We start from the raw sequence: 14,575 nt of genomic DNA on the forward strand, positions 1-14,575 counted from the left end.
GATATAACCTTTTAAATACGCTTGAAAATATAACTATAACTGTCCAAATGTCTCTTGTAATTAACATGAATTTGATAAAGAACATTACATTTTTGGTCAGCCGCCACCAAGAAAAGGCTGTGACGTAGTTTTTGACAAAATATAAATTAGGTAATTAGACTGCCTAATGTCTTGATTCGACGCGAAAAAAATAAAATAAAAATAGTTATTTTGTTTTGTTTATTATTGTTAATTTTTTTTTACATTTATTTATTTAAACTTGCTGTTTTATTACAATATTGTGCATCAAGATATAATTCGGTTCCGATAAAATAAAGTCAAAACAGACGCCGACATTAAAAAAAGCTTTATATAAATAATATTTAAGTTTTATTTTAAAATTGTTCCGTATATTTACTTTAATATATCCCTAAGACTAATATCATAAGACACTCCACTTCCTCTTACCTCATAACGCTGGCAATATTAGTCTCAAGCACACATACGCGAAACTTGCGTGCCTACATCGAGTTACGCACACATAGCCTATGCTAGTTCTCACTAATTTCGTCGCAATTATTTACTGCCCCGTTTATATTATTTACTAGCTGTGCTCGCGACTATGAATGCGCTTGAATTTAACAAAAAAAGTTATTGTTGTAGCCTAAGTTACTGCTTATTACATCAGCTTTCTGTCAGTGAAAGACCCGTCAAAATCGGTCCAGCCATTCCAGAGATTAGCCGGAACAAACAGGCAGACAGACAAAAATAAAAAAATATATATTTTGGTATATATACCGTGTATATATACATACATATGCAGTTAGTAAAAAGCGGTTATTTTAATATTACAAACAGACACTCCAATTTTATTATTTGCATAGATTACTTCATAATAATAAAAAAATACTTTTCTGAAATCTATTTCTATTGCACTAGACTGTTCTATACTCTGTTCCAACCAAAAGAGGAAAAAAATTAAATAAACAATATTTGACAGCTAAATGACGCGATATCATTGGTCGAGAGCTTGATTACTCTATGATATTCACTATAAATTTGCGAATAAATGGCGTTTTGAATGTCGACGAAACTGTTATCGGAATTTTGAAAGTAAAATTAAACTAGAGATATATAAGTAGTTATTTGTTGAGATATATTAATCATAAACTCTTAGTAGTAGTTATATAGCCGAGTTATTAGCAAATCTAAGGTTTGTTTATCTTTATTCCTACTTCGATTGGCACATGCTATACGTTAAAAACCACAGCTATAAGCTTTTATGAATGGGAATCAAGAATACAATAATTTATAGGCGAAAATATGTTATGTTCTCTTCTGTTTTTCAACCATTTTTTTTTAATATGAATTAAAATTTCGTAGGATATAAATGATTAAGAGAGGCTTTGTGCAAGCTTGTATGAGATATTCTACTATTTTTGAAAAAGTACTTCAAAATGTTAATTTCTCCAATAAAAAGCCACAAAAAATATACTTCGGCAAAATAGACACGTTTTCTTGCCATAAATTTAAATTAAATTTTAAACCTTTTTCATTCCCGCAAAAACGCTGTCCGACATTTTGGTGACGTCACAATGATAAAAAGAACAGCTGTGTATGGACGACTGGCATTCATTCAACGTTAAGAGCTATAAATATTTGGTGTTTTTTGGGGTAATAATGAATTACAATCCCTATCGTTGTAGTGTCATGTACACACTAGCATTAAAACTCCAGAAAAGTTGTTTATCAAAATGCCGATGATATTGAAATGACAGTTTTTGCCTATCTGACGTCATGGCGGCTCGTGTTTTAGGTGACGTGATATACCGACTAAAATAACGACTTTTAATTTCAATATAATAAATTAATAATGCGCTTTTATGTCTGAAAATCAAAATATTTAAGTATAGTTCTACATATATTTTAATTTTTATCAAATTTCATAATTTATTTTTTACTACCTAAAATACCCTATTATAGTTTAGCTTGAACAGTGTTAGACAGTATGTACTTCTGGCATAAGGGGACTATCATTTTCGATCAGGGCCATTTGTCTGACGGCCTAACTTCTTTTACATAACATATAAATAAACAGCCTGTAAATTTCCCACTGCTGGGCTAAGGCCTGCTCTCCCTTTGAGGAGAAGGTATGGAGCATATTCCACCACGCTGCTCCAATGCGGGTTCTTTTAATAAAATGCAAATGTAACTTGAAGATTACAAGGTATGGTCTTATTTAATAAAATATTAACTTAATACTTGTTTGTTACAGACACACAACCCTACTTCCGCTTATAAGGGACGACTTTGTGACCGGCGTCGGCGTCAATATCAATCTAGCGTAATACAATGTTTCTAGTCAGATTCTGTTTTAATAAAAACGCGAACGATACAATTGTAAATAACATTTAAACCTTAGATTAATTTTGATCATATCCTTAAAACGATGTCGCCTGGAAGTTGAATAAACCATAAAATAATCTCTAATAAAACCGGTGCGTTTTAGAAATAATTATTTCCAGGCTATATCAATGTGTACATTTTAAGACTAATATTTATTTATAATCTAATTTATGTCAAACTAAGACTGTAATCACACTGTCCAATACAAACTGCCGTATAATAAGACTTGAGTGATATTGCTAACCAAAGATAATCCAAATCAATTTTCTCATGACAGATGACGGTTGACAGCAGTTCAATGACCTTAGACCATAAACGATTAAACTAAGAATTGAATTGAAACTTAAAACTGAATGAAATTGAAAAAAAAATATATTGCGAACGCTATTAAAGAGGTTTGTCAAATTAAAATAAATTTAATTCTTATAAATAATTTAAGTGAAAAACGTTTACGGCTTACTGTATCGAACAATGTGAATACCTTCTTAATGAGAATGCCTTTACTCATAATTAGATTATCGAATTCTAAATTTAAACTTGACTTTTTATGTCACTAAATAATATCCGAAAATCGTTGTAATCAATTGAATTTATATATGTTTTCCTTGAATAAAAATATTTACTAGCAACACTGTATAATTTCGACAAAACTTATTTAGATATAATAATATATTTAGTATTTATACTCTTATCAATCTATCCCAATCGTGGTCATTAAATTATATATATATATATATATTTTTAAAGTTACGTCAAAGAGACAAATGCATGAAAGAAAGAAATGAAATACGTTATCTGTTAAACAACGAAAAGTGTTGTATTATCTGTGGAATCGAATGACATCTTAAAATATATTTTATGACGTAATATATTGTTTAATTAAATGTCAACATTTGTTTTTATATCGTCATAATTTTTTTAGATATTTAAATAATAATATTTTTTCTTTTTAATTTAATTCAGTCAATTTATATAAACCCCAGTAATTTAAGGCTTTTACTTAGTAATAATTAAAGGACCACGGTGTTATTTATCCTATGCCTTCTAGAGAAAATAGTTTGTATATAATATAGTATATAAAATATTAATAAGATGTTACCAGCAAATATAATAAATATATATATCTTAGATTATCCAAATTTAAATGTAGTTAATATTAAACATTTATTAACGCTCGAATTTTAAATTTAGTGATAGAATTATTATTTATTAGTAAAAACTGTATCTCGCTTGGCTTTGCTCGTTCGTTTGATCAAATATTTGGCGTATTCGCCAATTATTTACCTAACGTCTGCTCATCGAATGGACTCGCAAATAACTCAAATATAATACTGATCACTGAGCAAATCGAGTGTCGGCAAGGCACAATTAAAAAGGTAAAATATTTGATTGTGTTATTTGAAATATTTGTGCAAATACAATCAAATAGGTCGTAAAAAGTAGGGCACATTGTCGTGTACAAAGAATCAACGCATACACGCTAAGCCAAGTGTAGTGCCATTTTTAATACATGTTTGTCGTTCTTCTGGTAGACCGCTGAGGGTATTCCAACAATTTATCGAAATCATAATATACCACGCAGACAAAGTCGCGGGTTATAAGCTAGTACAACGCGAAAGTTAATAGGTTATTACGTCATAGCACACTATATGGCACATATTAATATTAAAATCAGTAATTTTAAATGAATACAGTTAATATAAAACACATGCACTTAAGAATATTATCCTTAGAATAAATCAGCAGCCAGACGTTCGCAATATCATATAATATTATTATAAATTAACAAACTTAATGCAAATATTTATCAATTAGATAATTAGAGAGCAAATATATATCATTCTAGGAGAGAAGCGATTGTAATAACTAATGAAAATACGCAATTAATTCGTCGGAATATTTGCGCGAATGTCTGGCATGTCCGGTACGTCTGGTACTGTGACGGTATTAAACAAAAAAAAAAAAACGAACAATTTAATCTCAAATTATTGAAACGTCATTTTAATAAGTTTATATAAATTTATAAGTATATGAATGTAATTGTAATTATCAATATAATATAAAATAAATTAGTTTATAAATAATGATTTTATCAATTTATATATTTATTTATGTAATACTGGATATCTAGTACAATATTATTTAGTATAATATTTAAAGGCAGAAAAAATATGTATTAAAATTTTTATTATTGACAAAAAAATAATTATAAAATAGTACTTAATTCCAAAAAAATATACATTTAAATAAGCTTATAGAATTATTATTTTCCAATAATTAAATGCATTATCAGTGTATACAATACCAGTGTCAGTGCTTCGGAAAACACCTGACGCCAGTGGTCTTAACTCTTAACACGGTCTGGTCACGTCGGGTTTACCATACCGACGTAAAGGGTGGGGGCACAGAATGTTGCGCACACATTTATCATTATATAGTTTTCTGCTAATAATATAAATGAATATTCAGTTACATTTTTATAAAATTTTATTATAATATTGACATTTTTATTAATATAAAGTTTTATATAAAAATATTACAGATTTTTATGTAAGTTTTTTTTTTTTTTAATAACTATAATATAATATAATAATAATAGTTAAATTAAATTTAGTCAATAGATTAAATGTCATCGGCTTTTTGTGGCGTTATTAGAAAAACAATGTCGTCAACTCTTCATAGTAGGAATATGTAATAGAAAATTTTAAAGATAAATTAAATATATTATCTATGAAAATGTTTAATATTCTCGACTGTGCACTGAAATCGATATATCCAGAATAATCCAGAAATATCCGGTAACAAAGTTTGTAATTTTTATATATATAAAAAAACAGTTGCAATTATACAACAAATTATTAATATTTATAAAAAAAATAATTAATTCAAATATATTTATGTCGCAAAATATGATATAAGCTACGATATATTTTATGTCGTTTGTTTTTGTATTTTAAGCGATGACCAAGTTACCCCCTACTCGTATCGTATTTGTCAGTCAACTGAAAAAAATCACACTGACAAATCTCTACTGTTAAGACAGACTTAACACTTTTACAAATTTCAGACCTTAATATTATTCCTTAAATGAATATTGTAATGTAAAATTAAATAACATTTGATTTTATGCGACCCCAACGTCATTACATGTATAATTTAACTTTTTATTTGTGTAATATTCTTCTTCATATTTGATACAGCCTATTCCAATCATACGTGGAGCAAACACTTATAAAGAATGACCTTGAGTAGTCGCGATTTCATTGGTCGAGATCTTGAATTGAGTCTTTGGTATTCACTATGGAATCGAAAAAAATATTTTTGAAGTAAATTTTAAGTGGATATAAGTAATTGCGTGAAACAGTGTTCTATGCTATATATGCTGTATGTCGGTCTGTCTGTCACGCCCAAACCAGTGAACCGATTTGATGATTATGAAGCAAAATTCAACTCCAAGTAAGATCATAGGCTACTTTTTCATGCCTAACACTGACGACTAAACCCTAAAACGAGCGGAGCCGCGTGCGACAACTGTATTGTATTAAAAATTAGATTAATCAACAACTCACTATACCATACAGCAGCGATAGCATGGAAAGAAATCTAAGTTATATCTTTACTCCTTCGATTGGAATAGGCTAGGTTCATAAATAAAAGTCTAAATTGAATCGATGCTGTACTTTTAACACTACTGTTCATAATATTTATGTATATATCATTGATTGTTGATATAATAGACTTATTGTTTTAATTAAACCAAATGATATTTATTAAGCAAATTACAGTGCGTATTATATCAAGATTGAAGTGCTGTACTCAATAGTTTAAGACTATTCATTGTAATATTCGCCTATCATTGTTTGATACCTAATGATAAGTTGTATATGCACTGATTATAGAAATAAATATATTAATTAGCTAAGTTATTTCATTTAAAAGTCATTTAAATAAACCATAATTCACCTAAATTAAGAGCCGCGATATAACAGTGGTTAGAACGTGTGCATCTGAACCAAAGATCGCTGGTGTTTACTGATTTTTCATGCATTTAATTCGAATTTATAATTCACCTCGTTTTCCGTGAAGGAAAACATCGTGAGAAAACTTGCATGTTTTAATATCTATAAAATTCTGCCATATGCACCAACCCGCATTGGAGCAGTGTGTTGGTTTACTTCTAAACCTTTTGTTCAAAGGGAGATGTGGCCCTTATTATAGAGACCTTTATTCTGTTAGTAGAGATACTGTTGGAAGTTGCTGATTTTCTCGTTTCACTTGATTTTCTAATGGCATCTGAATATCTTTCTGACATTGACGTTCTGACATGATATTATTTAATTCAACAATGCAAATGCATAGATTCAAATCTTCATCGGAAAATATATTCAAGACATGGTGATATAAATAATGTTTCCGTAACAATAAGTGAAAAAAAAAAAACATTCTACCGTCAATCTTTGAATAAATCTTGACAGTAGACTGTTCTTTTCGAAGGCGATGGCGTCTTCTGACTTAAAGAATTTTTCACAAATACAACCAATTCCTCCGTGGTGCTAAGGCACTATGACCTAAGCGTGGAACATTCATAATATACATACATATATAAAAAAACTATGAGAGATGAACAATAATACCGAGTTTGAACACCAATTTTTTCTTTAAGCATTTATAGACAATATAGAAAATCTAAGTAAGTAGTTTACCCAAACGAACGTCAGGTAATCGCGAATTGGCAAGCGTAGTGCAGGACGCCCTGCGGCACGGAGGAGCGACGACGTGCGGAAGGTGGCCGGTAGAACATGGATGAGGGGCCGAAGATCGGGCTCAGTGGAGCGCCTTGGCCGTACGTCTCGTCTATGCCTCCCATACGTCCAGCAGTGGAATAATACAGGCTGATCATGATGATGATGATGATGAACGTCAGGTAATGATGCAAATTCCAAAGGCTTTTGATAGTAAAGGATTCTCAGCTCACGACACATATAGACAATACTTGGGTTGTACATATTACTATCTTTACGTCACTCTCAAATATCAACCGATATCTGCAACAGGATTTCACGGAAATGTACAAACAATTAAATTGATTGATATTAGACCGAGTGCTTTGCAAGATCAGATAATGTCTGTCACTCGAGCTTAAACAAAAGCTAATTCAAACTGCTCCTATTTATGTGCAAAAGCTTTAGCTGTGCTTTGTATTTTATGGTATCAAACAGATATATTTAGTATTCTTGTGTTCCGGCTTGAATGGTGAATGAGCCAGTGTAACTGCAGGCAGGGACATGACATTTTAGCTCTTACAGCGCTATGTCTATGGGCAGTGGTGACCAATTACAATCATCTGATTGTATGATCCATCTGTGTCATTTGTTTATCTTTTAGATATCGATTCGTCTGTGGCGTTATAGATGCGAAACGGATAAACCGATTTTGATTTAGTTTTTTTTTTTTTACGAATGTCTCATAATCTCGTGAACAAGACATTCGTAGATAATGTCGAAATATCGAGCTCCACCAAATAAAAATAAAAAACATGGTAAATATCCCGTTTTAAATACTGTTAGTAATAGTCCATATATATTCTAATCATACATTATGTTTAGTTCAGATCCGCATTACAGTGCAATCCGGTGGATTGTCACATGGCGCTGACGCGTTTGCATTGTTCGGGATTTCCGACTCTTACATTGAACGTAGTAGCTTAGCCATTTATTTCAATGACACTTGAAAAACTTGAAAACGCTATTATTTTAAGCTACAAACAGAAAGTCTGTATCTAAACAGTTTTAACAGTACGAAAGTAACTTTCGTCTTGGCTACAGACATCGGTGTCAAAATTTTTCTATATAATAATTTATTTTATGTTGTGTTTTTTTTTTATAACATAGTTTGGGAACCGAGATGTTCTGACCCTTGTGCTAATTTTTAACTGGCTCACTCCCACTTCAAACCGGAACACACTGATTCTAAAATAGATTTACTTTGTATCTTTGCTATTGTATAGTTATTAGTACGAATAGTATAGTAAGAATTATTGACATGAATTCCTTAAATATATACAAATATGAATTAAAAATAGTTACTGTATAAATCTTGACCGCGTGGAAAGATTCAAGTCAATTGTAAAAAATACATTGGTAAAGAAGGCATATTATTCGATACAAGATTATATTGATGATAAAAAAGCGTGGAGTTAATGCTCGTTGACTTCCAGGCAGGAGACATAACATACATATATAATTGTATTTAACTGACATGACTGTATTTTTAGATATCGAAAAAGAGTAACTACTGAGTTTCTTGCCGGTTGTTCTCGGTAAAATCTACATTCCGAACCGGTGGTAGTTTTACTTTAAATAGTTTGTTAAATGACGAAGTTCAAAAGTGCTTGTAAAAGCCTACTTGAATAAAGTATATTTTGATTTTAATTTTGTACTAATAACTGAATAAAATATTGGTACGTTTCTACTTAAAACATAATTATTTAATTGGACCATTTTTTATCGTGGGTAACCGAGAATGTATTCCTTTTCTTATTGAAATAAGTAAATAATTCTTCTATAATTAGAACCTTAACATACTTTATTGATCATAAAAATTACATATAATTAAAATTTACCTACTTGCATTTAAATATTATTTCTAATATCATATATTGGAAATCGTCCCAATTTCCGTGACACACGAATCCTAGTGGACAAAATATTAAAATAGGAATATGTTAAAAATCAAGAAACCATAAAAAAATTACTTAACAATTTTCTTGCAAAATGAATTCTTGCATAAATCTCTTTTTTTATACTTTTATTGGGCACCACACATAGAAAATAAATAAATACAACACAGATCCAGCCTTAATACAAGAGTCGTATAATTTTGGCGATCTTATCGCTACTAGCAATATCTTCCAGACAACCAACGGTCTCCCTCTTTGGTTCTCTTTTTGGTTGTTTCACAAGTCCACAGCTTAGCAAGCAGATAATGGATTCCGCTGTTTATATTAAGGTTGTTATATTGGAGCTGCGAGAATGTTTCCTTTTAAAGCTAGTGAAAACTAGCAACGCGTTTAAAGCCAAAAAGCTTCAACAAAAAATTTAACATAATTCGGGTATCTTTTGTTTTTTAGGGGTAACCGTACCCAAAGGGTAAAACTGAGGCTTTAACTCATGAACCGTTATAGTTAGACACTTGAAATTTTCACAGATGATGTATTTTTGTTGCCGTTATAACAACATATACTACAAAACTGAATAAAATAATTATTTAGGGGGCTCCCATACAACAGACATTGATAAGATATTGCCAAGTTGTGTGATCTCAATTAATTTGTTTTAAAGCATCTGTACCACGCCACCGATTTCGATGAATATTTTTGATTAAAATAAAACACTTCAGAAGTATTCTTTTATAAACGTTATGTGTGTATTTTAAATCTGATCTGAATCGATGGCTGCGCACTAAGCCTACTCAATTTCCGTGTACTTGATTTGTGACTGATATTTTACTTTTTAATTAACTATCTTATAATCCATAACAAATTACATTTTCAGCGCCCAGCACGAGATGAATTACAAACTCAAATTAAGCACATGAAAATTCAGCGGTGCTTGCCTGGGTTTGAACCCGCAATCATTGGTTAAGATGCACGCGTTCTAACCACTGGGCCATTTCTTTGTAAGTGTACAAAAAATATATTAAAGTAATAAAAATTAACTGTTACCACGGACATCGTTGGAGGCGCCTTCAGTACGAGGCATAGATCGCATATCTTGCGGTCGAACAGACCTTATGTCCAAGCGGTGCGCGCCTCATTTAATCGCTTTGCTACCGACACTTATATAGAATTGAAATATTAAAAAAGCTGAATCATTCTGATGCTATTTGTCATAATGCAACAATCACTGCAAATATTGAAATAAATGATGTCGGTTTTAATAACCGTTTAATGTCTATGAAAACGTAATTTCGTAAATACCGTTAGATGATAGTTTGTATATATAATGTATAATAATACGGTTATACATTATATATACATATGTTATATATTGTATAATATATGTTATATATTGTATAATAATACGGTTTGGTTAGGTTAGAGTTTTTATAATTTAACTTTAATTAACTTGGGTAGATTATAATCTACCGAAAAGTAATGTGTTAAATTATAAGCATATTTGATACGATTCACAATCTTTCGACTGTTCACAATATGGTCTCGCGAGATAAAACCTAAATATTATAAACTATCGAAATTTTTTGACGTTTTCCTTTGAGTTAAATTACCGTTCACAATATTTCGGCAGCTTACAATCTCGTGAGATAGGTTACCATCTAACAATATTTACAATTCTATGGTGATATCTATAAGACATAGCTTCGCCCTATTTGCATACATATGTGTCCCATTAGAGAACGTATTTGTTTTTGATACAAATTTTTAATCTGTGCGTAAAATCTGTTAAAATGTATGTCGTTCCTACGGTTACATTAAAATAATTTTCACTATATATTACATACTATAATAGATTCCTTACAATGTCAAAGCTCCGCAAACCCTGGAATTAAGACGTTATGTATCTCGTGCCATTAGTAACATTGGCTAACTCAACTTGTATTAATATTTTAAACGTCGTCACTTGTTTAGACAGTAACACAATTTACAGGTATTTACCCTCTCACTCTAAGAGTTGGACGTGGGCCTCTTATGATGAGGATAGTCGCGCATGTGTATCACAGGGACAAACCCTTAAACCGTAATCTAATAAAAATGTATTTCAAATATAATATTCCTTATTAATTCCATTTATTTACAGGAAGAAACATGTATAACGATCTATGAATAATTTGAAAAATAAAGGTTAGTTTGATATAAGCTTCGATTGCAGCGCCATCTGGTTTTTTAATCAACAATGGACTCATTATTGGAAATTAGCTGAATTTGAAGACCTCCTCATGCTCATGACTGATACACTTCAAACATAAACAATTGTCTTAACATTGTAAAAACGCAATATGGATTTAAAAAATATTTTATGTCTTTAAAATTTTATTGAGGGTAAAATCATAGCAATAATTTTAAATTAATGATAGAAAATAAACTTATACATTTGAAGTGAACAACTATAAATAATATTTTAATCGTACATTCTTCGTCATTTCAGAGTCACACCGTACATTTGATCTCGAAGCTGTCAGTCACGCAATGTCCCGACGTTAGTGAACTAACTTTGTCTGAGGTCAATCCAAAATAAGGTCCTTAACAAACATGTCACTGAGGGAACCGTTATCATAATATAATTTCTGAACTAACCTTGTTACAAAGTTTTTAATTTAACGTTAATATTATATACGACAGGTTCAACCGTTACTAGTTAAACTTTGTATACGTCGCGTGAGTCAAACGAACTTACAAGCATATAAGTTGTGATCCACTTGCGTGATTGGGCGAAGCGAGCGTGAGGGATAACTATATTTAATGGTTTTCTTGATGGTTGGGCTTTGTGCTAGCCCGTCTGGGTAGGTACCACCCACTCTTCAGATATTGTACCGCAGCAGCAGTACTCAATATAGTTGTGTTCCAGTTTGAAGGGCGAATGAGCCAATTTAACTACAAGCACAAGAGGATCTTAGTTACCAATATCTTAGTTACCAAGGTTGGGATGTAAGAAAAGTGGTTGACCACTTACCATCAGTAGGCGAATTTGCTCAAAATGCTGTACACCTTGAAACACTAATAGTAATTTTTTTTTAAAAAACAGAAAAAACGGTAGATTTAAAAAATGTTGAAATATAAGCTATGCCTTATCGTGTCATGGGCAACGTATAGAAATCGTAGATGCCCTTTGTGTCTGTAGATACCTGTACACCAGTACCACTTACTCCCAAAGCTGGAAATAAGCAATACAAACGATTTAAGTTCGGCAGTATAATAACTGTTTAGTAGAAATATCTTCCTTCTCAATACACTTTACACTACAGTTTTACGCTGAATATCCATTTCAAATATATTATTATGTCGTTTGATGTTTATAGTCACTCCTCTTAAGCGTGCAGCATGAACTCATACAACACTAGCTTTCCCTGCGGTTTTAACCGCGAGAATTTAGTAAAACCTTACCTATAGTACGAAAACCGTCACCCCAAATATATAATATATAGTACAAGTACCCTATGTACCTTAGGACTCGAACTATCCCACCAAATTTTATCTAAATCCGTCCAACGGCTTAAGCGTGAAGAGCTAACAGACTGAGTTACCTTCGCATTGTTATTATCTAACGAATGATATTACTGAAATTGTACATTAGCAGCCTGTGAATTTCCCACTACTGGGCTAAGGCCTCCTCTTCCTTTGAGGAGAAGGTTTGGAGCATATTCTACCATGCTGCTCCAATGCGGGTTGGTGGAATACACATGTGGCAGAATTTCGTTGAAATTAGACACATGCAGCTTTCCTCACGTGTTAAAGGGAGAGGAGGCCTTAGTCCCTAGCCCAGCAGTGGGAAATTTACAGACTGTTAATGTTATATAAATTGTTTTAGTATAGACACACAGTCATATTATTTTAGGTGATGGTGATGGGAGACCTAATTACGCAGGACAAATTATGGTGTAGAAGGATCTGCGCAAACAAAAGTGCACTCTATATTCCGTCACTCTCATAATCCGATGAGACGGCAGATCCGACACGACCGGAAAATATTCATGTGCAGAACCAATGGCTTAACGTGCTTTACGAGGCACGGGTACACTCACAGTACACACTTCCAAATTCCAGACTTCGGGCTGTTACTGAGAATTTTTCGACAGAAAACCCCAATAACTTTTTATTCGCCCGAGCTGGGAATTTGAACCCAGAACTCCGGGATCTGTGGCCTTATGAAAACCAATTATACCAATGAGGATTACTTTAGGTATTCCAAGCACATATTTATAATCTAATAAATTGTAATGTGGTCGGTTGGTATTTGAATTTTATGACGGCTTTGATGTTTAAAATACATCGCTATTTGAAACTTTAGTGCGAGAACACCCTGTAACATATTTTACGGGTAAATATATAGACTGACAGAATTGACAATTATTTTTAGACGACAACGACGAGATTAAATCGTGTTACGTCATTATTTTTACTCTGTGATTTTTCGTCTCTTTCTTTGACCTTTAATACAATGTTGATAACATTATCAGCAATATATTTCCTCAAAATCATATCTGTATTCTATTATAAAACGACTGTCCCGTTAGTTTAGTATCTAGCTAATATACACCGAAGTTTTGGATTCGTATCTCAGGTCAGGTCAATAGAGCGTTTTGGTGGTTTTTTGGAAAGCAATTTATAGCAATATCTTGTAATTCAGATATAAGCAGTATTCTACTCCCATGATTTGGATAGTAGCCTTTGGTTCGGCGTCTGAACTTTCGCCTCGAGTGTTGAATGAACGATTGGATTATACTTAAAAGTTACAGTATAAAGTTCATCTGTGTCTGTGCTTGTGTATATAACATGGACTGCCTCGTAGGTCTAGTAGCCAGATTATCCGGAACAAGAGCGATGAATATAGTGCGTGTCTCATTTGACCGCGATTACTCAACTGTCATTTGGGAAGTAAGATTTCAATTTGAAATTCGAAACGGTTATGACGTCACTACATGGCGACGTCATCACCTATTATTATTTATATCCGATCGTTGATGGTGACGCTGTCCAGGATTTAGAAACCAGCGAGTAACTATTCTAAAAAAAACTTGGTATTGCTCGTTATCATAACACCAGAACTTTATCAAATGCTTTTAATAGTTGGTGGTAGAACTTTAGGTAGGTCTAGGTACGTACCACCCACGCGTCCTACATTCAGCTGCTAAGCAATTATTGTATTCCTGTTTGAAGAGTGAGTGAGCCAGTGCAACTACAAGCAAAAGGTACATAATAAGTTCCCAAAGTTGGTGGTGCATTGGATATATAAGGAATGATTAACTCTTTCTATGTGGCGATTCTAAAACGCTTCTACCAAATAAAATTAAAAAAAGAGAATCAAAAAGAAGTATTTTAGAAGCTAATGAGAGTTTTACGCTACTTCTATTTTAACTTGAGTTTGAATGATGGACCGTAGGGGGCCTCCACTTAACTTTAAGCCGCTACTGAACCTCACGTGGAAAAAGTCTGCATCTTGTAGCGAACTTTGAC

General features: G+C 32.1%; 1 protein-coding gene across 3 annotated transcripts in view; it reads left to right on the top strand.

Moving 5' to 3' along the window:
- LOC113396475 (KH domain-containing, RNA-binding, signal transduction-associated protein 2-like) overlaps positions 1-3,111 on the top strand; it is a 278,222-nt gene extending 275,111 nt beyond the window's left edge. For all 3 annotated transcript variants that reach the window (XM_026634416.2, XM_064218903.1, XM_026634413.2), the window contains one exon: positions 2,255-3,111. In XM_026634416.2, coding sequence (XP_026490201.1) covers positions 2,255-2,327 — 73 coding nt within the window. In that variant the 3' untranslated portion in view covers positions 2,328-3,111. The remainder of the gene's footprint in view (positions 1-2,254) is intronic.
- The last annotated feature ends 11,464 nt before the right edge of the window (positions 3,112-14,575 follow it).

The sequence above is a fragment of the Vanessa tameamea genome, chromosome 25 (assembly GCF_037043105.1).
Source record: "Vanessa tameamea isolate UH-Manoa-2023 chromosome 25, ilVanTame1 primary haplotype, whole genome shotgun sequence".
Taxonomy (NCBI): Eukaryota; Metazoa; Arthropoda; class Insecta; order Lepidoptera; family Nymphalidae; genus Vanessa; species Vanessa tameamea.